A 24,910-nucleotide genomic window follows, 5' to 3' on the forward strand; every position below is an offset into this window, starting at 1 on the left:
TGGTCAGCCCTGGAGCGATCAGGCAGTTGGACTAGAAGGATGGTTGCAAGTGCGTACCAAGTGGAACCGTTCTCTCCTATCTCTACTATTGTAGAGAGCAAGAAGTATAATCACACTTTTTGGCTGTTCACAGAGGGAAAAATTTGCCCGTGTATGCTAGCCAAAAGGTGAAGGGCAAGCAGCGTGCTCTGCGTGGCGTCTATGTGTGACGGACAGGTGAGTGGACATTTCCCTTAAACATTTCTTGGTGCATGAGACGCCAGCTTTGCTGACTCGGGCACGTAGCAGGTGTTCCAAGCACAAGAAAGAACAAGACACCCGTTCCGGGCCCCACAGAGGAAGGACTGAGACGGTGTTTTTCCAGCGGCAATACCCGCTGTGGTTTCGGTGCCTGTCAACAGCTAGCTGTGCATGTGCAGGGTACTAGGTCGTGGACCTCGCGGAGGGTCTCGTCTGACATGACCCCCGCAACAGTGGCCCTGTGACCACCCGGGCTCCAGGGAGCCTGTGCAGCAGCACACCACACCTAGCCTGGCATAGCATCCCGATTCTGGGCATCCGCGTGAAGTTTCTTGGAAACGGGCGGAAGCACATGCCTTGTATTTTGTATTAATAAATCATCACCCTGGTTGGCTGGCGTCATTTCACCTTGATGGAGGCCAAGGGAATAGTAACTAATAACTCGGTTGTTAGTTCCAGGGGGAGGGAGGTGGTCCAAAACGGCTCCTTTCAGGTTGCGACACTAGGCACCTACTCTGCTCATGTCCTCAGACCGTTCCAGAAAAGCCAGTGGTGGAGATGGGGCTGCTTTCTGTTCCTCTCTCTTCCCACCACCAGAACCCTGCCCCTTTCCCTCCCTTTCTCCTTTTATAAAGACGTTGCTGCTCTTTGAAATCAGCACAGGGGTTGATGCTTTCCCCCCTTTCTCATGACAGCACAATGACGAGACGACTCGCGCACAAAGCAGGAGCTTTACGCCCCACTCAGGCTGCAGGCTCAGCTTTGCCCTGCCAGCGGAGGGGAAACTGGGAGGAGGTGACGGTGACCGCAACCGTGCGCGCGGTCAGAGCCTTCTCTCTCTGCCGGCGCCCACCCGAGACCCGGCTCCCGGCCTCAGGGCTGCCGCTGTGGGATTTCGCTGCCTTTGCCTGCACGGGTTTCTCGCTGGCAAGCGTGCTTACACCCTCCGGTGCGGCAACGGGTGCCTCGCCGCTTCCCTTCGAGGAAATAACCGTAGGCCCCGGTTCCTGGGCAGCCCGTTTCTGCTGTCCCCTCCGGCCAGGCAGCTGGTGCCATTGAAGGGCAACAACTCACAGGGGACACGCTGTGGCACCGGGTGAGGGCCCAAGGGTGCTCCGCAGGGCTCTGCCACGCCTCCTGGGGCGCCGGGCCCAAGCCCTTCCGTTCCGGTGAGGAACAAGGCTGCAGCCGGCCTCTCGGCGCACGCGCACCGGCCGGTAACGGCCCGGCCCGCCAGGCCGGCACCTGCGCGAGGGCCAGGGCGAGACCACCTAGTAACAACCGGCCACTAGACCAGGCTGCTCAAAGCCCCATCCAACCTGCCCTTGAATCCTCTAGGGATGGGCCTCAGCAAGGGGAAGCACCAAGTCCTGCACCTGGGGAGGGACAACGCCAGGCACCGGCACATGTTGCGGGCTGTCCCACTGGAGAGCTTCTTTGCAGAAAATGCCCTGGAGGTCCTGTTAGGCACCAAGTTGTCATGAACCACCGGCAACAGTAATGGTGCCCTGGGCTGCATGAGGGGGAGTTTTCCCAGCAGATTGAAGAATGTGATTCTTCCTCTTTACTTGGCATTGGTGGTGCCACACCTGGATGGCTGTGTCTGCTTCTGGGCTCCCTAGTACAAGACAGAGGTGCACACTGGAGAGAGTCCAGCAGAGGGCCATGAAGATGAGTAAGGCTCTGGAGCACCATTCCTCTGAGTGAGCTGGGACTGTTTAGCCTCCTGAAGACAATGCTCTCAGGGGATTTGATCAGCGGAAGGTATAAAAAGACCTGAAGAGAGGCTGCACAGAAGGTGGAGCCATGCTCTTTCCTGTGGTTCCCAATGACAGGAGGAGTGATATTGAAGAGGAGTCCGGGCATGATCCTGGCTCAGCAGCTCTGTCTCTGCCAGAGCAGGTGGCCTTGACAATCTGACACCCAGAGGTCCGTTCCAACCTCAGCCTTTCTGCAGTTCTGCAACAGTATTTGAGTGGTGTCAAGAATCTATTCCAAGAACTTGACGCTGGATCTACAAAATAAGTAAATAAAGGACAGTAGTACAATTTTACTCTGGTTGTACTTACTAGCCACCCTCAGGACATAGACCATGGCATGTATGGCACATGTGCAGTTCCTGCTGCTAAGAAAATGGACTGAAACCTAGGGCTGCTAGGAAAGACCCATAGCCATTAAGCTATCAGAAGTTATTTTCTCTCTCTCTTCTGCTGATCTTGTCATTTTGGTTCCAGCTGGAAGTACTCAGGTTTCTTGACCTTACTTCCCAGTGTTGTCCTTACCTTCAAGGATAAAAAATACCAAGCCTACTTTTTAAAATAAATATTCACCAGGGAAGAAGAACAATAGCTATGAACTCACATATCTCTAATTCCTTTAATACAAATAAACCAAACTTTTCCTCTGCTTACCCTTACTTGTAGCCATGTGCTTCATTTTCTTCTTGCTGTCTTGCAGATCATTCATGTTTTCAGAGAATCTACTCCATAGTCATGTTTTCTTTTTTAGTCAGATGACAGTCTAATTTTTCCATGAAGTGCCAGTGTACCATGCAAACCTGCCCAGCATATGTCCTCCAAATGGAGTATATAAAATAAAAAATTATTGTGAAACTAGCAAAGTCTGTAAGCTTAAAAATGTATTCTAAGTTAATTAAAAATTGAAACCATTAATTATTCAATAAAATAATTTGTATGAAAAAATAGTAAAGCCCTACAATATTTCTATACCTTGAATACCGTAATTATGCCTCAGAAAACTTTCACACAAATATAGAAGACATTTCTTACAAAAAATTTAAAAGCGCACAAACAAGAATGCAGTCAGCCAATGTGTATTTAACAATCTTTTTCAAAAGCTACTCAGATTGTAATTTTGAGTTTCAAAAATTAAAGGTTTGTTTCATATGTTTTACATTGTTAGTTATTTAAGTTGTTAGAAATGCCTTCCTGTGTTCATGTAATCTTATCCACTTTACCAATTAGGCAGGCACTGATTTATTACAGTGCTCTTTTTCAGCAGTCAAATTCTCTATCAAAATGACCTCTGAGGTTTGTATGACTGAGGTTAAAAAATGTCTTCATCAGATAATACTGTTCAACCTATTGTACCTATTGGAAAGAATGTACGACAATGTGTGATAAATGCTATCGAAATGTTTGCTGTATACTGAATGTATTTTATACAGGAATATACAGAAACATCACTAAGCTGCTTCTGTTACACTGAAACAGTCATGTCAACAGATTAGTCTTTTCCTTTGGTATAACTCTGTCTTGCTCCTGATGACCCTTTTAAACACATAAACTAACAGTTTGTAATTGCCTTCTTTGTCTTTTTAACAATTAACTTTCAATTTGATCAGCAAGCACACTGTGTTCCAAGATACAATGTCCAATTCCCTTTCACTCAGACACTTGAAGATAGCTGTAAAGCTGAGGAACTACAGAAAGGATGCCTAGGACATCCAGTAGACAGAAAAGAGTCTTTAGTTGTCTATCTTGGCATGCAGTCACCACTGAAGCACAACAGGTATGGAGCTTCAAAAAACCGTCTGCTTGGACTAAATTAACATATTCAGATTTCACATGCAACCTTCCTGTGCGTGATACACAGAGGAGAGGATCTAACTGAATACAGGACACTAATCAAAATACAAAATCAGAAGTTGGTAAGAAAATACTTGTTTACTTATTCAGATTCTGGAAAAAGCACTGGTTATAAACTCAGCTAAATTTTAGTGTTTGCATTTCTTGTACAGATAATTTTTTATTATTCACACAAAAAAATGTCCACTGTATGTATCTGAAGTCAGATTAGACTTGCTATTTTATTAACTGGCATTAGATTTTTCTCAAGTTGAACTCTTTGTCTCTCTGCCTCAGTTAGATAAACGCCTTCATCTGTTCCTATTAATTAAACAGTACAGTGTTCAGTTCAAAACTGAACTTTACAGTTCAAAACTGAACTTTAGCTCCCTATTGGTTAGTTTGCTTTTAGCAAAAGTAGCATGCCATTTTACTGAAAAAGCTGACAGATTACTTGGAAAACAGAATATTCACTTGAATTCTTAATGAAGGTTTGGGCTCGCTGTATTTGGAAACCTTTCCTGTTCGTAATTTTTCATGTGATTGCCTAAATACTGAAAAATAATTAATTGTGCACTTCTATACCACTGGCTGCTTTCTTATTCTTTTGTATTTTACTTCAGGCTCAAGTTCTAAATATCCAGACATAGCTAAGAAACTCAGTTTTTATTAAAAGGAAGTTTTGAATGCTTGTGATTGTGGAGGAAAAGCTGAAAAGAAACAAAGAGGGAAAAAAGCAGAGAAAATATGTAAACAAAAATCCAAATTTCCCCATTTTCTGTCTCTATAGCACAAAACCAAAACCCTAACAAACCAAAACCAGTGAGTTTGGTGGCCAATTTTCTTGAATTCAATTGCAATTTTGTATTTTCAAATCTACAAGAAGAGTCTATGTAGCAACTTTTCAAAACAGTAAGGCTATTAAAAGTCTATTAAAAGGCTATTTCTACCTTGGAAATAATTTTTTCCACAGGAGAAATTTGGGCAACTAGATGGATCACTCTTTAAAGTCTGTATGAGAAATACTTGGTCTTGCATGCACTTCTAGTGTCATTGTAATATTAAATATAAGGGCAATTACATAATGGCTATGTATCTCAGGTATTTCAGAGATATCTCAGAAAACTAGGACATGAATGAGGCCAAGCTGGACAGTCTTACCTGCTTCTTAACTGTCTGAATGCTTCCTGTGTTCTTTCTATCTTCACTATGCTCCCTTCCTTCCAGAGCTACTCTCCACCTCCCTGTGAAACTGTGGACACACAGTAGCCCTGTCTGACATGGTAGCTCTGTTGCTTTTTTTTTCTCTAAGAGGATAACCCCAGACCAGAGCCAGACAAAGAGAAAGGGAGTTCAGATTGAGAAGAGCTAGCAGTCAGTTTTCATCAGAGTTATACTTTTTGGCACAGAACTACTCTCATCAGATAAACAAATGAAGACTAAGGACTGGCAAACCAGATTACCCGTTAATTAAAACAAGGCTGAAGGAATTACTCAGTTATTTCAAGCTAATTGCTTAAATACCCTTTCCAGGACTTCAGGGAAAATATCCCAGAGCATACTGACTCATTGGAACAAGTGCCTTTACTTCTGACCATGCAGAAACACAAATCTGGACACACATGCAGCAACATTCCACTGTGTGAAAGGAATGCAAAGGAGAAATAACATAGGCAGATTTCAGGCTCTTAGCTCTTACTTTGACAGAGGGCCTTCACAAAATACTCCAAACCAGACCATGCTAAAACTCAACAGTATATAATGTAAGAAGAATACAAAGGTTTGTGATATATATATATATATATCTCTACACACATATATATGTAGACTGCAAATTAATCATGCATTTGGTAAGATCAGGAACGACTGAATTATTTGCATTTACAGCTCAATTGTAAGTTATTAATCACAGTGTATGCATAATTATTTTTTTGAAGTGCTGTGAGTTTGTCTAAATTTAAGAAAATATTTCAGTGGCCTGAGTAGCTCCTTCATTTGGAGCGTGGATTAAATTCCTGTGCAGGAACCTTTTGTGAACGTTTTGGAGAATCCTATAGTGCAGCTATATACCACAAACAAGCTAGGTGTCACTGCCAGGATACTGCAGGCAAAACCAGCCATCACGCTTACCGTTCCAGGAATAGGGCAGGCCATGGCAGTATGGCTTCTGTACTGCCGCTGACTGTATGACTGTGGTTTCACTCAGACAAGTTCATACTCGTAATAGTCACTCTTTCCTAGTATTCATTCCTTTTATTCTCCATCTATATATTCTACATTTTCCCTTTCATTGCCTTTGTTTAATTTGTATTTATTTTTTTCCCCTATAAACAGTATTTTGCTTGAACAATTCTAAAGCAAGGGTCTGGTGGGCCTTGCCATGCACATTCAAGTGTGAAAAAGAAGAACCTAAAATAATCCTGAAACAGCTTTGAAGATCAAAATTGCTTCATTTAGCCTGAGTTAGTCTTTTGTCTTATTATTCTATGAATTGTCACTTACAATGACTATATTTGGCAATAGAAGTAATCAAAGAATGCTATAGCCAGGCTATTATTTATTGAGCCTATTATTTATTCTGATCTTGTCTAAAAGAAAACTAGGGCTGAGCCTAGTCTTATGTCATCATATCTTTTTATTTATTTTCTCTTAAGATTATGTCTATTGGTTCAGTTTATAAATTCTGCCATTTAGATTTTCCCCAGAGCAAAATCTACTGTCTGGAACTACAGTGAATCTTGCATGCTTGTACATGTGGTAAAGAAAAATGAGCAAATATTTCCAAGCCATAGTCAAGGAGAACTTAATAGCCATGAAAGTTATGAAGTCTTCCACGAGCGTTCTTGGCCAGTAAATTGCAACATTCTGAGAATCCAGAAAGTCAATGATGGAGCCATATGAAGTGATACACAAGGTGTTTTAATAGCGCATCTATTGCAAAAGTAAACTTGTAGCTATTTTTATTTTTATACTATATAAAAGGAAAAATAAATTGCCTGATATGTGACACGACAAAATAAAGAATAATAATTGTCAGACCAGGATAATTAAGAATGTCATTTTACAAATTAGAGTTCAGAAAAAAGATGGATTTAAAATTTTTGTTTACAACTTTAAAACATTATGCATTACATACTTCAACTTGGTTTGTATGTTTGTATGCAATCAATTCCACAATGCTTTCATTTTTAAGCTGCTTTTTTACCCATACATTACATATGCTTTATGGTACATACAAGATCCTGCTTGCTGCAAAAAGTCCACAAGTGCATATATTCACTGAATATTGTTTAAAATGTAAACAAGCTTGATGAACATACCAAAAGTACAGCTTGTCAGTAAAATATTTCTAAACTATGGAGTGGAGGCCACATAATTTAGAAAAACCTGCCATACTCTGAAGTGTTCCTGAATCCTAGACTGTCACATAAGATGTTTCAAATATTTGTAGTAGTCATGGCTGAAACTTTAAGGAGACTGGTCAATGTTGCACATATCAAGTTATAGGGATCTTGCACGATCTTCACAAGTCCTCCTCTGTGACCATGTGAAAAGATGGCAACTAATGGTTTCCTGAAATACATTTAAGAAGCTGAGAACTGTTAGGCTCTAAAAGTTTATTCCAAATCTTAGTATGTGTTCGTGTATGACTTTTTCTTTGAGACTTAGGGGTACTATTGTAAATAATGAAAATAATATAAATAATGCAAAGATATTAATCACCATTTATTGAAAATGCTAGAGAATCCTAAGGTGAGAACTGGCTATTTCAGAAGATGCAGAAGGTTCATTCCGTATATTGCCTGAAATTTCTGTATGTTCATCAGACTGTTCAAACCTGTGGAGGATTAGATGGTGGTCTCAAATTCTATTGGACCAAAAAGTAACTCAGGCAGCAAAGAATAACATATTTGGTGCATTTTACAGGTGCATGTTACTTAACATACTTCAATAATATACATATGATACTATATGATTTAACTGCTTCCAATTTTTTTAGGATTTGTCATTGTACAATAAACAATCTAAACAAAATTTTGACTCCAAGTTAAAAAAAAAAAGTGTTATATTGTTTCCTGAGTTTATATCTTCTTTTGTTTGATCTTCAGATACTTTTTGAATTTTTAAGTTTCCATCTTGTATTTGTCAATGTCTTTTTCATTCTACTGTCAGCTTGGCTATATTCTTTACTCTGAATGAACTCCTCTGTCCTTGTAAACTGCACAATCTTTATTTTTTCTTTTTTATATTTTTCTGGGTCTAGTAAACTCAAATATGGCATTTTAAAAAGTTCTTACATTATCTGGTGGAATTGTAATTAGCTTATTAGCTTCCAGCCTCTTCCTAAAACTCATAATTAACTATATTAATGTATTGTATTTTGTAACTCTGAAGTAGCTAATCTATTATTCCTCCCTGCCTCCAGCATGCTATGCACATGGCTTTTGACAGTTGCTGGAGGAACAGTGGTGCTGTGTATCCTCTGAAGATCTTTTCGCCATATTTCTTGGCAGATCTGATTTACTTCTTGAGGTGGAAGAGGTTAAAAGCAATGGTAAAAAAAAGGGGGAAGCAACGGAATTCTCTCCATTCTGTCATGCAGACAGTGGGGAAGATTCCCTACAAGCCATTCCTCATCTACAGAGGGAAGATGCACACCTATCAGAATGTGAACAGGAGGAGTAACACAGTAGCACAGGTCTTCCTACACTGTGGGAATCTGAAAAAAGGCAACACTGTGGCCCTGCTGATGGATAATGGACCTGACTTCATCCACGTGTGGTTTGGGCTGGCCAAGCTGGGCTGCGTGGTGGCTTTTCTCACTTTCAACATCCCCTCTAGATCTCTCCTGCACTGCATTAATACATATTCAGCAAAAGCACTGGTGATAGGAGAAGGTAAGTTACATATTGTTTTTGACTTACTAATGACTTTCTACTGCTTTATGCTTTTTATCAAGAATAGAAAATCAGAGCCATTCAAAGCTGCAAGCACTTCATATATGCTAGCTAAAGAAGAGGGGGAAGAGATAGTCTTGCTTACATTTTAAGTGTATAAGCACCAAAAATATGTGGAATTAATTAGTATAATGAAAGGCCTAAATCTGAGTCTCTCCACGCATGGAACAATGTACTAGCAGAAACAATCATGCATCAGGAAGCAAGCAGCCTGGGGAGATACTTTACCATCACCTTACTTCTATTTCTACTTATGGCTTATGCAGATACAACTCCACTGACTACAGGAAGAATCAGATTCCCTTTGCTAGTGGTGATTTCCTTCAGCTCAAAATTTTCACTTACAGATTTATGGTTACTTTAGAACTACTTTAAAGTGGTGGTTCCAAGGCAGCATTGCGTGGAGAAGAATATAGCATGTCAAGCTGTAATTTTGGCCCTCTTACTGGCATATTATGTAATACTGGGCAATTTATTTAACCTTTCTACTCCTCTTTTCCTATCTTTAATACAAGTTGGCAATACTTCCATAATTCCATATGCATTGTGTGTCCCAAGCTTTAAAACATATGTTATAGCACACCAAGTAAATGAAATCTTATATATTAGCATCACCAAGATCAGGGAGTTTTACTTATTACAGTTAAACCCATGGGAGAAGTATAGGGAAATTAAACATCATGATTTTATTTCACTGTCCAGTAGGTGGGTTAGTCCTGCTGAGGACTGTGGCAGGTTCATTGTACACAGTGGTACAGTATATAATTCCAATGCAAGTAATCAGGTCTATAGATTTAATTATTTTAATAATAAGCATGTAATTTTCTTTAACTTGGTGGATTGTTTGGGAACAATAGAGAAAGGATCTGTTTTTCATCTCCTGGAAAATAATGCTGCTGTCTGGCTGATGAGCACCAGTTCTCCTTTCCAGCATGTTCACATCATACAAGACAAACTAGACAAGGTGCTGGATCTATCTGTTCTATCTCATAGATGTCACTAACACAAGAAACACAGCTATGTATATCTTCCCATCGGGAAGTGCAGGTGAAGATGTGTACTAAAAAGTACAACTGCATCTCTGTGAAAATAAAGGTGGTATAAATTTAGTAACAAGACAGGCACACAAAAAGACAGAACTTGAATTTTAAAGTCAAGATAGGGAGGAATCCATTTAGTTACAAGCATAGTACACTTTAAACCATTTTGCCTTGGTGTAACAAGGGCATAATTCTAGTTAGTGAGTTTTCATATAGATATTCCATGGCTGAACTTTATTTCTTAAATATCAGGCCAAGTCCTCTCTAACAGCTTTTCAGATTCCATAGTGACAGAATTTCACAAGTGTATCCTAAAAAGAAATATGGCCAGCACAAGTGGTTGGGCCTTGGGAGAAATGTTTTCCTCTGAGACTGGCCTGAATAATGAAGCTTCACTTTATTTCACTGGGAAGGAAAGAGGGATCCTTCCTCTAGTCAAGACAAACAACTTTGTAAAAGTTATTCCTATTACAAATACCAGCTGTGTGGCACAGTGGCTCTTCAGAAGCTTTCTCAATCTCGCTTCATGGCGAGGGAACACTGTGCACAGTCAGTCTGCACTTGCCTGTGAAGGATAAGGACTTTCTCCTCCAGAAAAAGCAAATGAGAAGATTAAACAGCCTTACAGGCAAAAAGGATGAAGATGCTGAGACTAAAGAGTTATATTAATGAGATAAAGACTGAAAGACAGGACAGGACAGAAACTCAGAAGACAATTCTCCCTGTACATTCCAAACATAACTCTGTTCACAACAAAATTATTAATGCAAGCAGTACATTCATAATTATTTGCTCTTCTCCCTTTGACAGGTTTCCCAGAAGCTGCTATCATCACTCATTCTAAGAGCTCTATCTGCCTGCTTAGCATTCACTCAGTGTGGTGCAGTTTCTCAGGATATTATGTATCTCACTTTTCCCTTGTATCACATCAGTGCTTCTTGGCATCAGTGGATGCACTGAATTAGGCAATATTTACCTTTTAATAGAGTTTCATTAACTTCAGAAAGCTGTAACAGTTTATTATTGGTGAGTAACTCTGTTTGGTAACTTAAATATTATGTCTACCAACAGACTTTTGTAATTTTCACATTTATATCACTTTCTGCAGTCTGCAAACAGTATCTAAGATACATTCATATTTTTTGAAGCTTAGAACAGACACAAATTGTTGCATAGATCCAACACAACATGACTTGAGGTCTAAGTATTGCTGATACCACTGCGTATGTTCTGTATGTTTAACCTGAAATTGCATTTGCATCCTACACCAGAAGTCTAAGGGCGTTCACATAGGCATCTGAGAAGTCAGGCTTGACTTTTAGTTTTAGAAGGTGCAAATGCATTGTGGAAGCTTTAACTAATTTTCAAAATAGGTCAACTAAATGTGTTTTGGAGCTTTTTGAGTCACATATTTGAGTAGCACCTACAGAATTAGATTCATTGTACTAAAGAGAAGGGAAGGATTTTGATTGTGATAATGGGAGATATTTGTAAAGGGGTAGCAATCAGATATTTTTTCAGATATCTCCTCCTTTCCTGTCTTTAGAGTCTTGCCCAGAGGCTGGTTTTGCTATGGTAATTATATATCTGGACTGTTTTAAAAGCTGTTTCAGTGCTTTGTTTCTTCAGGAAGGGCATGGGCAGGCATGCTGGGCTACAGCAACTGATAACAAGACTGCTGCTGCCTAACAGAAACACAAAAGTGATGGGGAAAATGGTGTATAAAAAAGTTTGAAGCTATGATTTGTCTTGGAAGACAAAAAGCAAGGTAACAGCTTTCTCAGGTGGGCCATTCAGATGGGGACTCTGAGGGGCCTGGGATTCAAATGACAAGGCTTTGAGGTGAGTGAGGCTGAAAAGGGCTTCAGGTTTTGCATGAGATGATACCAGGGTCAGCGAGAAACTGGCAAGCTAGGAGCAAGTAGACTAGAAGGGAATCAGCACTTAGAAGGCACTGGGAAGCTTTATGTAGGACAAACAGGACTCAGCCAAAAAGGAATTTTGGAAAGGATAGAAATAGGGAAATTTGTAAATTCTTGTATGACAACACATTAAAAACTGTGGAAAAGGGATGGGGTGGCAGACATGAGAGGTCTAGAATAAGCTGGCTTTTGAAATGGATAGTTCTGAAGGAACTTCAGGGCCACAGAAACAAAAAACCTGAGGATGATGAGTTGACAAGAAACAGGAGAAGGGGAGTGAGACAGAAATAACAGAGGCTTTGAGATGGTTTCCCTTCCAACACTTCTCACACAAAGAGAGGAGCTGGGAGCTTCCCATCTCAAGCTCTATTTTTTCAGACTTACACCAGTCATCATCTTGACAGAAAAAAAATGCTTAGGCTTTGACCTATTCCTAACAACTGGAGATGACTAAAAGGTTTGCTTCTACTGCTTCTGATACTCTATGTTTTTAGTTACTACTCAGAAAAAGAAGCAAGGCTTCATTATACTAGTCACATTTAACAGAAAGATCTTGCCAGAAATAGTTTACAATTTATTTAAATATCTGAATTTATTATTAGTTGAATTAAGAAAATGACAACTTTTTTAAACAAAAGTGATAGAAGATCAACATTAAAGGGTATTTTGAATTTTCTTGTCTGCTTTCATCAGCTAGGAGCAACTTGTGTTTTGAAGAAGAAATTTTCTGCAAGCCAGTTTTGGAACGACTGTAGAAAATACAATGTTGCCGTGTTTTTGTACATGGGAGAACTCCGTCACTACCTTTGCAACCAGCCCACTGCAAGTGCTGCCTTAAATTATAGCAAATCTGTATTTTATAAGTCATATAGATTTACCCATTTCTCAATGGTATAATATTTTTAATGATTGATAAAGCTTTTTTTTCCAGTGTATACAAAACTTGGGTCTTGCGTTCCTTGTAGTTCTATGATAGAATGAAATTTATATCAGCAAATGTAATGGTTACACAGAAACAAACCTGGCAGGATGGGACAGTTATACCCAGACGATAAAATAAATTCCTCTGTAAAGCCAAGCTTGCTAGCTTTTTTCTTCTGAGTGATAGGCAAGTAGCAGGTCCGTAAGGAAAAGATAAAAGCAGTAAAAGCTTTATTGTACTCAATGATAAAACAAGAGCATGAACCAGATTAAATGATTTACCACCTGCGATGCACTGATTCAAAGCAGTTACTTATTAAGAGGAGGCTACTCTTCAGTATTTAATGGCTGATAATTTTTGTATGGCTTTGAAATGGCTGAATGAGTTTTTGTTTGTTTAGATTTTTTTCTGAAGAGGTGTTCCAAAGGCACATTTTGTTCCATGGCTGTGTATACGGTGACAAACTTTCCTGTATAAAGCCATAGGAGTAATAGTGTAGTGCAAAATCTTCATCACCCCTGAGATAACAGTCCTGAAGAGCATGGGTGATGAAATAATGAAATGATGATAATGAAACTCTGTTAGAAGGTAAATAATGGTCAGATTTAGGACAAAAGTAAGACATCACCAAACAGAGAAGCAGCAGAAAAACAAGTCTGAAAATATTTATTATATTTCAATGCTTATTTCTTGATGATGGTGGAAAAGATTGGCTAATTTTCTTAATTTTATACTTGGGAGTTAGGAAGTTACTGAAGGGAGGTGACAAGAAACATTTCTACCTACCACAGAAAACATCATGTACAAGTACAAGGTTCAAATGACCTCCAGCTGCATTGGTCAGAGATTGGCACAAGAACAAGCAATAAGCGAACATCTGAGAGCATCCACCAGCTGATTTGAACAGAGACTTATTATTGTGTGGTCTGCATGTAGAAGAGGGGTCAAAGACAAAAATGTATTAGAGGGAACAAGCCAGGAAAGATGCTGGCCAGAACTCAAGTCTGTACAAACATTATGTCAGTAGTCCATGCACCAAAAACACAAAGGAATGATTAACTTGACCAAACTAGCTGTGTGAAGTTCTCTCCTGCAGGAAAAGGCAGGGAGAAATTTCTTTACTTGGCTCAATAACAAGAATTTGACAGAGAAGTTATTGATATTTAACTAACAATTGATAAGAAGGGAAAGCCAGAAAGATGGTCTGGCTGAGCTAAGGAAGATGAGGAGGGATGAGGGTAAATGCAGAGTCCTGTCAAGATCAGGCATCTTACTGAAGTTTAATACATACAACCTCTAGTGCACCACACAGGCTCTTCTACAGTGAAGGAAACCTGTGCAGGCTTATAAGCCAGCCAGCTACATTTCACCTGGACTCCCTGTGCTGTGGCATGCCAAAGCACAGCAGTCATGGTGTTGCCCAGGACTAGGGCTACATAGATGAGGGACCTGTTGGAGTATGGTCTATGTCATATCTTGGATATGACATACCTTATGTGATATGACACGTCCTTACCTCCTTTCACAGAGCATGCCTAGGTCTCACACTGAAATTGAGAAAGAACATCGATTTAGGAACTAGGAAGCACTCCTGGATTCCTTGATGTAGACAGAGACTCTAGACACTACTCTCTGACTAAATATGTCTACAGGAAGCTTACCCGGCATCCATGTGCCTATCAGAATTGAATCTTAAACATGGTACCCCACAGAAGGTAACAAACCAAACAGAAAGTATGTCAAGGAATGTTCTAAAAGAGAACCATACAACTTTAAAAATATAAATATTTCAAATTTCAAGGTAATGCAGGGCAGTTCTGCAGATTGGTTCTCCTATGTTTATAACTTCCGAGGTTCCTGAGATTTACTCTTAAGTCCTAGACTCTAAGCAGATATTAAAAATAAAAATAAAAGAAAAAATCCATTATTTCATCCTGAAGACCAAGTGCTTAAAAAGATACAATATTAGGCATGAAGTAACTCTCCCAATCAGCCTGCCAATTGGTTGGTAATGGGGTTTTATCACACACATGTGATCAAACCATGCAAACCATTTTATTCCTTCAGGTTTAGCATTAAAACTGCAAAAGAAAACAGAGCTTGCTCAGCAGAAGCAGGGAAGACTCCATTCCTTGTTTTAACAAGTGGAGTTTACTCTGCATTACAGCTAATCCTATTGTGGCAAATAATCTATCTGCCATAAAATGCAGTTCTGAATCAAACAAAATTGTCCGTTAATCCAGAGTTCACAAAGTATTTTTAACATGAGTATTTTTAAATGTGACAAACTTGAAACACTGATTCTGCTAAAATATTTCAGTATAATTCTTAGGCAATGTTCCCTTTTCAATTCGCCTTATTATTATTTAGAAATCAAATACAATTTTACAATTTTTAAAGTTTAAAACAATACTGAAATGGAAACAAAATGCATTTATTTGGTTTTGGTTTGAAGAAACTGTTCCTGTGGACTGGAAATAATTTTATTTTCTGCTATCATTCAGTGATGGCAGTAATTTAATCATTCAATCCCAACTACACCTCCAAAGTGGCAGCTTTTCCATAGGCAGTCTTGACTATACTCCTATATATAGGGTGCTGAGCAGTCTGGCCCAAGCATTTGAGTAGTTTGCCACAATAATAACGTAACTGAAAGGTCACAATCACATGTTAACAACTACATTTTGACTGCAGATTTGACTTCCATCTTTTCTGAATTTGGGTATAAGATCAAAAATTGCACCTAAACCTATTTGATATGGTAAGGAGCTGTAAGTCATTCTGTTACTTTTTCAGGTCCTTTAGGCAACATGCCAGGTGTGTAAAATTTACTACCAAATATGTAGAACTGACCATAGTGTGTCACAAGTGTTTTCTAATACACAATTTTATTTATGCAGAAAAATTCCTTTCTTTGGTTCAGAAAGGATTTTCCATCCTATGGGTAACGGCCCTTACTTAAAACCTATTTATCTACATTTCCAAGATACAATAATGCATTTAAACTTTGTAATATACATCTGAATTACAAAGCAAAAATACAAAGATCTACAGAAATAAAGTTTTCACCTTAACGCAAATTCTTCAACCTCAGACCAACAAGAATTCTGATGATAATCTCTTTGATTCTTACACAATGAATACCCTTCTGTGAAGTATTTTAGTCAAAGTAGCAGTTTCTAAAGGAGAAATGTTCTATTAGAAAATTTTAGATCAGCTCTGGTATTTAGACCCACTTTTCTCAGCTGCAGAATGTTTCTTCCTCATTGTTAACAGAAAGAAGAGGGCAGAGTTCACAAAGTGCACATTGCTCTAGGAAGCAGTTTCAGACCTGCTGTCTCAAAAGAATTTCTGATGAGGTTTGGCCCAATTAAAATATTTGAATTCTATGGGTCCACAGAAGGAAATCTTAGTTTCTTGAACTATCCTAATAAAATAGGAGCTGTGGGCCATGCTGGCATCTTTTCAAAGGTAACTGTAATCAAATCAACCAATCAACCAACCAACTAAAGAGTCAATGAATAAAAATAGCACATGAAAGGCAGAAATTATGAAGAGCGGGAAAGTGTGCAAGGAAGAACCTGGTTACTATGGTCCAGATACAGCAAAATTTGGTTCATGGAAACAGAAACCTTATTCTTAGCCCCTTGTTTGAGTCTATTCTCTTTACGTATATTGTGAAGCTACAATAAATATGCAGCAAAGTCCACAGAAGCTGAAACTACTTCTTTGTGTATCTGAATTTTTCCCCAGAATATTAAAAAAACCCACCCTAATTGTATAGAAGTGACTATGCATAGGACTGATTAATGATGGGGGTTTAAAAGTGTAATTATCATCCTAAAAACCAACAGATGTTAAGTGATGAGGAAGCAATTAATTTTGATTTTACTTTGGATATGAATCAGGACATAAATGTTCTAGAGCAAACTTCAACAAATTTACTCTCTGACTGCATATTCACTCATTAAAATCAGCACCACACTTTCTTCTCTGAAATAAGATAAGCAAAACAAAAAAAAATAAATTTCTCAGGAAATGCAGGAGAAAAATACACATCTTGATATCTGAAATATTAACTTTATATATATGACTACTGTTGAAACTCGCATTGGAGATCTCCCACCCATAAAAAAGACTTGACAGTCTCAAATGCTTTTCCTATTTGTACAGACTCTGGGGGGAAATCATCAACATTATACTACAATGAAATACTGTTCTAATGATACTAAAGATTCCGCTCAGTTAACATCAAAACTAGATTAACCAGATTAATGACTTCCAAATGACTTCTGCTTTTAATCTGAGGTGCTGAAAATGCCTTTCCATGGCCATAATAACAACTCCACAGTGCTTTTGATCTTTTAGAAATCTTAGCTTTGTGGACAGGGGATGAAGTCTAGAAAGCCTAAATCAAACTACTGAGCTGTAAGTTTCCACTTGGATCTGGCTGGAGTAATTTTTGAGAGTTATGTAAATTTATTTTGGATTTTTTTGTCACAGAATTGTCTTGATTTGCATTCCAGTAATGTTGTGTCTTTAGAACATTAGGAATGGATGGTAGTTTTAAAGTAAAACAGACAGTTTGATCAAAAGCATTGTTCCACTTTACTTTTTTTTAATATGACCATGCTCTAAAACAATGGGTTTCTTTTTATTGATAAAGGAGATGAACATTTTATCTGTGTATGTATACTTAGGTTCTCAGAATACTCGGTATATTTCAGGCTGTTCCAAGTGTTCCAAAGTCAATAAAGTACTATCTATTAACTCTGAGCAAATTTTATCAGAACAACTGGAAAGTAAGACAGTGAGGTTTTTAAGTACACCTATACACTTTTGTTAGGTAGCTCCTACGTTCTTTTGGGTTGTTGAAATACAACGTCAGGAAACAAGAACTTAAGAAGGATGAAAATGGTGGATGTAAGAAAGTGCCCATAGGTAAGGAAAAATATTACTTATCTATTAACTAAGAGATACCTCATTTTACATGGTGATATTTTGGGGCAGGGATTAAATCTCTGTTCTGTGAGCAACAGGTTCTTGACGTAGACTTAGAACTTGAAAATTACACAGGAAAAATATATTATCAGCAGGTCCAAATAGGGAAGTATTTGCTAATATACCAAATAACTTATCAAAATTTTTATAATTTACCCAAATACCTAAAAATACAATAGTGTAAGAACATAATCAATATAATGGGCTCAGAATATTTTTATTCCTACCTGAAAAAACTTGTTCATATTCCTGAACAAATCGGATTTCTTAGTGCTGGTATTTTTCCAAACAAAATGGACAAAGTAATTCCTAGATATGTTGTGTTCCAAGACCAGATGCTTACAGATGCTGTCTGTTTTCCAAATTTAAAATTCTGAGGAAGAACAGTACCTCAATTACCTGAATAATATTTTTCATATTTTTACATGTACTAACCAAAACAATTTTAACCATTTAGTGTCTAGAGTTGCCTAGAATGTCTAAACTCCTACTTGGAATGGAATACTCCTGCTCAAAGAGCTGAAGCTCCCAGGCTGAAAATAGGATTGCATCACAGCTGATAATATCTTTGAGAAAAAATCCTGAAAACTGACTCTCAGAAAACACAGCACTTAATTTTGCTGAAATTACACTAAATATCTGTGTGTCTGTGGATACACATATGAATCCATGTGTGTTAACAGTTCCAGGAAAGAGCTCATCACTAGTTTTAGTATGTAAATTTAACTATCATCCTTGATGTTTGGAGGCCAAACCCAGGCACGTTATGTCTTAAAATGTGCACTCGCACACCAGCACAGTGCTGAGAGCAGTTGCAGGCCTGTTCTTCAGGAAAACATAAAGCATAAAGAGGTCAGGTGCTGTTTTGTCCCCATATGTACTGTTTGACTACCAGCATCTGTTTCAAATGACAAAATAGCCATGCTTTCAGTGGGCAAATGCTTTTTCAGGGTGATGTTCACCATAGCCCAAAAAGCTCTTCCCTAATCCACCTTTTCAGAAGAGAAGGAGGCAAAATTATGTTCCCTCTTCTACTCACATATTTCTGCTGTTCAGGAGGTAGTTATGGAAACGTAGCAATAATATGAGTAGAACAGATAAGGCTTTCCGAAAGATTTTTAATACAATACCTTATGTTCTAAATACCTCACTGTAAATATGGGGTGTTGCATCTCCTTTTCATGCCCTGCAGGTAAATCTGGTCTTCTAGCTGTGCAAGTTACTCAGGATGCCCCATTTTCTGGATACATGGGAAATAAAGCCTCAGAAAAAAAATTCCTTCATAATATGTTTGTGAAAGAAGATGTGTATTTTAACACAGGTGACCTCCTAGTGATGGATGAGGATGTCTTCCTCTACTTCAGTGACCATGTGGCAGACACTTTTGGGTATTGTACAGAGTTACCAGTAAATCCAGTGAGCTTGAAAGAAATCACATATATGCGGGACTGGATTACACACGTTAGACTTGAAACTGGTGAGTATCAATTTTGCTTTAAAAGAAACATTAAGGACTGCAATTAAAGTCAACCAAAGTACACATCAACACAGTAGCATTTTTCAAATTTGAGTCAGACGTCACTTTAGTTTAAGTCTGGGGTCTCAAATGACATGGCACTAAATCAGAAAAGGATTTATTTGTGTACACGCTTCAGTTAAGAATGACAGCATCCCAAATTAAAAGTAAGGCTCCACACAGAGACCTGTATAGAATAAAAATTTGTTGCTAATATCTACCTTATTTTTTAAAATATTTTCAACAGGTGGAAAGGAAAAAAAATTGCCACTATAGAAGTTGCAGACATCATTGGTATGATGGATTTTGTCCAAGAAGTTAATGTTTACAGCATAAAAAGTAAGACATTCCCTATTCTTGGAGAATATAAAAATAAAATAGTAATTTCCTACTCTGTCCTTCCTGGTTTTGCAACAGAATGCATACTTTTACATAAGCAAATAAATGGTGTCAACATGGCAATATAGGCTTACCTGCAGTGCTTTGAAATTTCTGTTTCCATAAAATGCTGTATTTAATAAACATGACACACTGAAACTTTGTAATGAATGGCAGAAACACTGAGCTGAATTAAAACTTGTAACACTGATGTAAGAAGTACAAAGTTATAAACTACAGAGGACTTCTCTTAAGCTACAGGCTTGCATTTGAAAAATGGCAGAACAGGGGCCATATTAAAAAATGACATGTCTGAAACCACCTGTGACCATCCTGTAAGTACAGTCCTAGAAGATACATATTTTTTCATAATTAGAATATTGCCATTCACATTAAAGTATACAATAATTGCTTTATAACATTATAAAATACCATGCTGAAAACCTGTAGGCAACTGAATTACAAGATGAGGTGGAAAATTGCTGAGAAGATGCATCAACTAAATGAACAGGTTGAAGATGGTAAACCTTGTCGTGCTGAATAGCTGTTCTATGTTTCCTTTGGATTAAGACAAACACAGTCTAGTATTAAAAAAAAGTACTCACATGAAGAAGCAGCTATCAAGAGACAAGCTCCCACTTAGCACTGAGAGATGGGAAACACAATGGATTCAAAGGAAGAAGATGTATGAAAATAAAATGAACAAACAGCCAGAATCTGAATGGTTGATCAGCAGGTGGCTGTCAGATGCCAGTATGTTCATTTGAGAGACATGGCATCCTTAGGAGCACGCAAATAAACCTGCAACCTAACTTGGAAAGCTTATCTCATTTTCATCTACAAGCTGACAAGAACTCCTCAAAGGGCTATTGCTACCAAATGCTAGGGCAGTTAATCAAAATAAATGGCAGTACATCAAAATAAAACCTCAAGAGCTTAGGAATCACATTCATTCCTGGTTGTAGAGTAAATAAAATCTAGATAGCACAGTCTTTCAAATTTCCAAATGAACTTCACTCTCAAATATTGCCAAAACAAACTTTATTGTATATTACCAATTAAACAACTCTAAGTTAATTTTCATTGAAAAGGAACACCCATATCTTATCTCTCCAATGCCTTGACCACACCTCAAAGCTGCTCTTTCATTCTGGGCAGATTTAACTGTGGCAGTTCATTTCTTCTAATTTAGATGTTTTCTCCATTTGGAATTTTTGTGTTTGAATAAAGAGAAAGCAAGGACTATGTTTTTTATATCTTTTCTAAAAGGGTTTTGTTTCTATCTTCACATCAAACATAATTTGCTGCTTGTCATTTACTAAGAGGCACTTCCCCTATTTGCCACTAATCTGCTTGTGGAATAGAGCAGAAAACACTCAGCACTGCTCATACAATGTACAATAGCCACTAGATGATGTAAAGTGCAGTCTCGTACGTGACTATGTCCATCCTTTGCACTAGCTTTGTGGAAGCGCATTCAGCTTTTTGTTGAACTAATGGTCACATTGATTTCATTAGGCCACTATGTTACCGATGTTAACACTGGGCAAGGCAGGAAGAAAACCTAGCAGCCAACTGCCAGCCATACAGAATTACTAATAAAAAGAGGTTTGTGACATTTTTTTTTAATTGAATAGAACCAAAGACAGTAACTTTCATGTATCTCACACTCGATGTCTGACAGGATGAAACATACATTTCACAACATCAAAATATTTATCTGACCAATACTATATCCTTCCAAATGTCGTAGAAGACTCACATATGCTCCACTTGTCAGTATTTTTCAACTGTTTTTAGACTATGAAGGAAGAACAGGCATGGCAGCTGTTGTGGTTAAACCTGACCAACCCTTTAATGGAGAAAGACTTTATAAGTATGTTGTGGACTTTCTTCCAACTTATGCCCAACGATGCTTTGTGAGAATCATGGTAAGATAATCAGTTGTCTATTACTTGTATTTAACTTATGTCTGACTTGAAAATTGGTCTTTAAAATCATGGAATGCGGGAATCAATTTACAAACAGTTTCAATAATTGAAACACAAAAGGTAATACTAGTCTGAATTATTGTTGCTCTTATTATTATTAATTTAAGCAAATATTTGATGAATTAAACTTATATTTTGCTTTAAGGATCCATTCATAACTAAAAATCTTAGATGTGATTAATAACTTGGATTTTATTTGAATGCTCTTCATCTTTAACTAGTGTATTCTTCTTGCCAATGGCAAACTAGGCAGACACACATGGGTAGTATTACACATAACAGTGTCCTCTTACAAAAGGGTGACATCATCCATTTAAAACCTTTTCCTAATATGATTGAAGTGACTGTTATTCACTATTACTGACAAAGCATCAAGGGAATATCTAGTTCTTTGCAACAGACAGTAAGATACGTTACAGTGAAGATGTCATAATCCGAGAACTGAAACGTACCCTCATGCTTGAGAGTATAAAAGCAGAACTGGGACACAATTCTTTTTAAACTTGCACCTTAAAAGTGCAACAATTACACCCCTTGTGTACTCCCCACAGGATGACCTTCTGCAACAGGACACGAGAGCATGAACTGCAAAGAGCAAGAAAGAGCCCCACATTAGATCTTCTGAAAGTTTTTAATTGACAGTTTTCTGCTGTTGGGGGGTGCTGAGAGGCATTTAGCAGCTTTGCCTCTCCCTAAATATTGACAAGCTGTCTGAAAGGCACAAATTTGGTTGAGAACAAGATGAGAACATAACAGAGTGAGTGAGCTTGAATAAGAAGGGGAGAAAAAGCACGTATACATTTAAAGAGAATGCAATTTTTAAGAGAGTTTTAAGAATTGAGGAAAATGTTTTTTCACTAATACATTCCTGTACTAAGTAAATGTACCTTCATATGCAGTTAGCATGGGTTATACTGTCTGTGATGCCTTAGGACAGCAGTGCCCTCTTCTGGGAAAAAACCTTTGGAACAGACATTGTTTATGGCTCCACTAGATGGAGAAAATCTATATGGACCTCTAGGATCTGTATATGTGGAACTGATTAAATTTGTTTGCTTTTATGTGTTCTCTGACTAAAGCTTTTTTTAACTTATTGAAGGGAGCTTACTACCAAAGATACTATCAGTACTAATAAATGAATATTTACACATGTGTAAATTCTCATTAAAGGAGATAACACCAATTTTATAAAAAAATCGAATTATAAAAAACATGTTGTTACTTTAAAAAACATTTTAGGGCAGGACAAAAGGTTGAATGCTGAACTCACTATTTTCTAAGTAAGTTGTCAGAAAATTAAGTCCCTTCTGAAAAAAAAAAAAGATGTGTCCTGAGAAAGAGTTCTTCCTAATCAAGAGTGACAAAACCACAAAATTCTCATACAAAATTGGATTTAAGATAAAATCAGTCTTGAAAAATGTTCAGCAGTCCATATGCAGGCTCTTTCTAATATCACTTGCAACTATGGCTGACTGGTTCTGTGAAAAACAGACAGACTGAGAGATGTTCTTCTCAACCTCCCTGACTACACTCTAGGAGACCAGAGGTCCAGGAACAATGATACAAAGAACTAGGGTACCCCGAGGCTTTGAGATAGTAGTTTTTTCACTTGACTTTTGCTAACTTCATTTATTTCTTGCAGAAAGACATCAGGAAAAGTTTTCTAAGAGCATCCAGGGAGTGAATTCGGTTTTGCAATACCTGTGCTCTGTTTTCTTTGTTTTTTCTTGGTTTGGTTTTTGGTTGGTTTGTTGTTGGGAATTTGGGGGATTTTTTTCCAAAACTTTTATTTCCATGTAGAAAAATCTGACTTTATTAAAATAAGATCAGGGGATCACTTAAACAGAAAATCTACATTCATAATACACATTTTAAATATTTATTTTAATATTTTAATAAATACACTGTCTTTATTAAGCTTTTAATCTTACCATTGCAAGTTTTTAAATAATTGCCAATGACACAATCCCACTTGGTAGTGATTGAACATTATTACCATCTGGCAGCTATTCAGTGTTTGTATGAAATGACTTGGTGGTCTAAGTGTGGTTCCTATCATAACTGCTGCTAAAAGAGAGCATGAACCAGCAAACTTACTAGCAGTCTCAGCTCAGAAGCCATAGACTAAATGATGTGGGGGTTGTGGAAATGAAGTAGCAGCATGAGGAAGAAATCATGCATGTTACAGATCAATAGAGGAAAATAAGAACTAAAAAGTGGCCTGTTTCAGCCTGAGAACTAAAAGAAAATGTTGGCTACATTGAAAACACCATACAAGAAATAACAATGCTTGAGAACAGTGTGTTTTAAACTTTTCTCTTAATGTGAGCCACAATTTAAATGAGATTATTTTATGGACACCACTTTTGCTCTCATGTACTGACTATTACGTGCAGACCAACTTATTCATGAATTGTATTTGAATAACCACTATACAGCAACTACTTACACAGGAAAGCATCTAACATTTTTGGTTTTAATGTCTTAAATGAAGTTTTGCTGTTGGAAACCAGAGGGGAGCCAGCGCCATAAAATAAACCAGCTCTCTGCAGAGCATTACCAAGTGTCCTATAATCTACAGATTTTGTGATCAGCTGCAATAATGAAAGTTAAAGAAAATTCTTATTTTGAAACAGAAACTTGCAAGCTTGCATATGGCTTTGATAGAGAAATGAATAAGAAATAAAAGCTGCATGTAGATTTAGGTTTCACTGCACCTGTGAATCAGATCATTCAGTCTAATGGAAGACATTCTATAGTAAAATTGTATGATCAATATTCTTCAGTAATCACATCATATTTTCACTGATATAGACTGAAACGGGAAATTGCATTTTACTTGAATTCTTTCTTTTTTAGGATCTTATGCAAATTAATGCAACTTTCAAGCATCAGAAAATGCAACTGTTGAATGAAGGAATTAATCCAGGAATTATATCTGAACCTTGGTATTTCATGCATGAACCGGCACATTCCTATATTCCTTTGACAAGAGATTTATACAAGAATGTGACTTCCGGTGAAATAAATATATAAAGTATCAAATAAAATTACAATACAGAAAGTATATTTCAAATATATTTTTTGCTATTATTTCAACAAAAGCCAGTACGCAATATTTGTTCTAAAATCAGAAAATAATCAAATTAGTCTTACTGTAATAAAATTTGTCCTTTCATAAGACAGAGACACAATAATTATGTGCATTATGTAAACCGTACTGCATTTGCTCACATTACGTTCAGGGCTCACACATGCTAATTGTTATTTTATGTTTCTTGTTGATACAAATTATTTTTGTCTAAGCTACCAGTATCTTAACTTAGCTGAATATTTTATTCCTTTAGATTTTAAT

General features: G+C 37.6%; 1 protein-coding gene across 1 annotated transcript; it reads left to right on the forward strand.

Moving 5' to 3' along the window:
• The first annotated feature begins 939 nt into the window (after positions 1-939).
• Positions 940-22,139, forward strand: LOC121081284 (long-chain fatty acid transport protein 6-like). The gene is given in 14 exon segments (XM_040580183.1): positions 940-1,233; positions 8,431-8,720; positions 9,620-9,778; positions 9,780-9,832; positions 10,636-10,664; positions 10,666-10,751; positions 10,753-10,790; positions 12,445-12,569; positions 15,946-16,140; positions 17,520-17,610; positions 18,863-19,058; positions 19,434-19,525; positions 21,365-21,495; positions 22,107-22,139. Coding segments are annotated over 14 exon segments (1,812 nt in total).
• The last annotated feature ends 2,771 nt before the right edge of the window (positions 22,140-24,910 follow it).

Source organism: Falco naumanni, chromosome Z (assembly GCF_017639655.2).
Source record: "Falco naumanni isolate bFalNau1 chromosome Z, bFalNau1.pat, whole genome shotgun sequence".
Lineage (NCBI taxonomy): Eukaryota > Metazoa > Chordata > Aves > Falconiformes > Falconidae > Falco > Falco naumanni.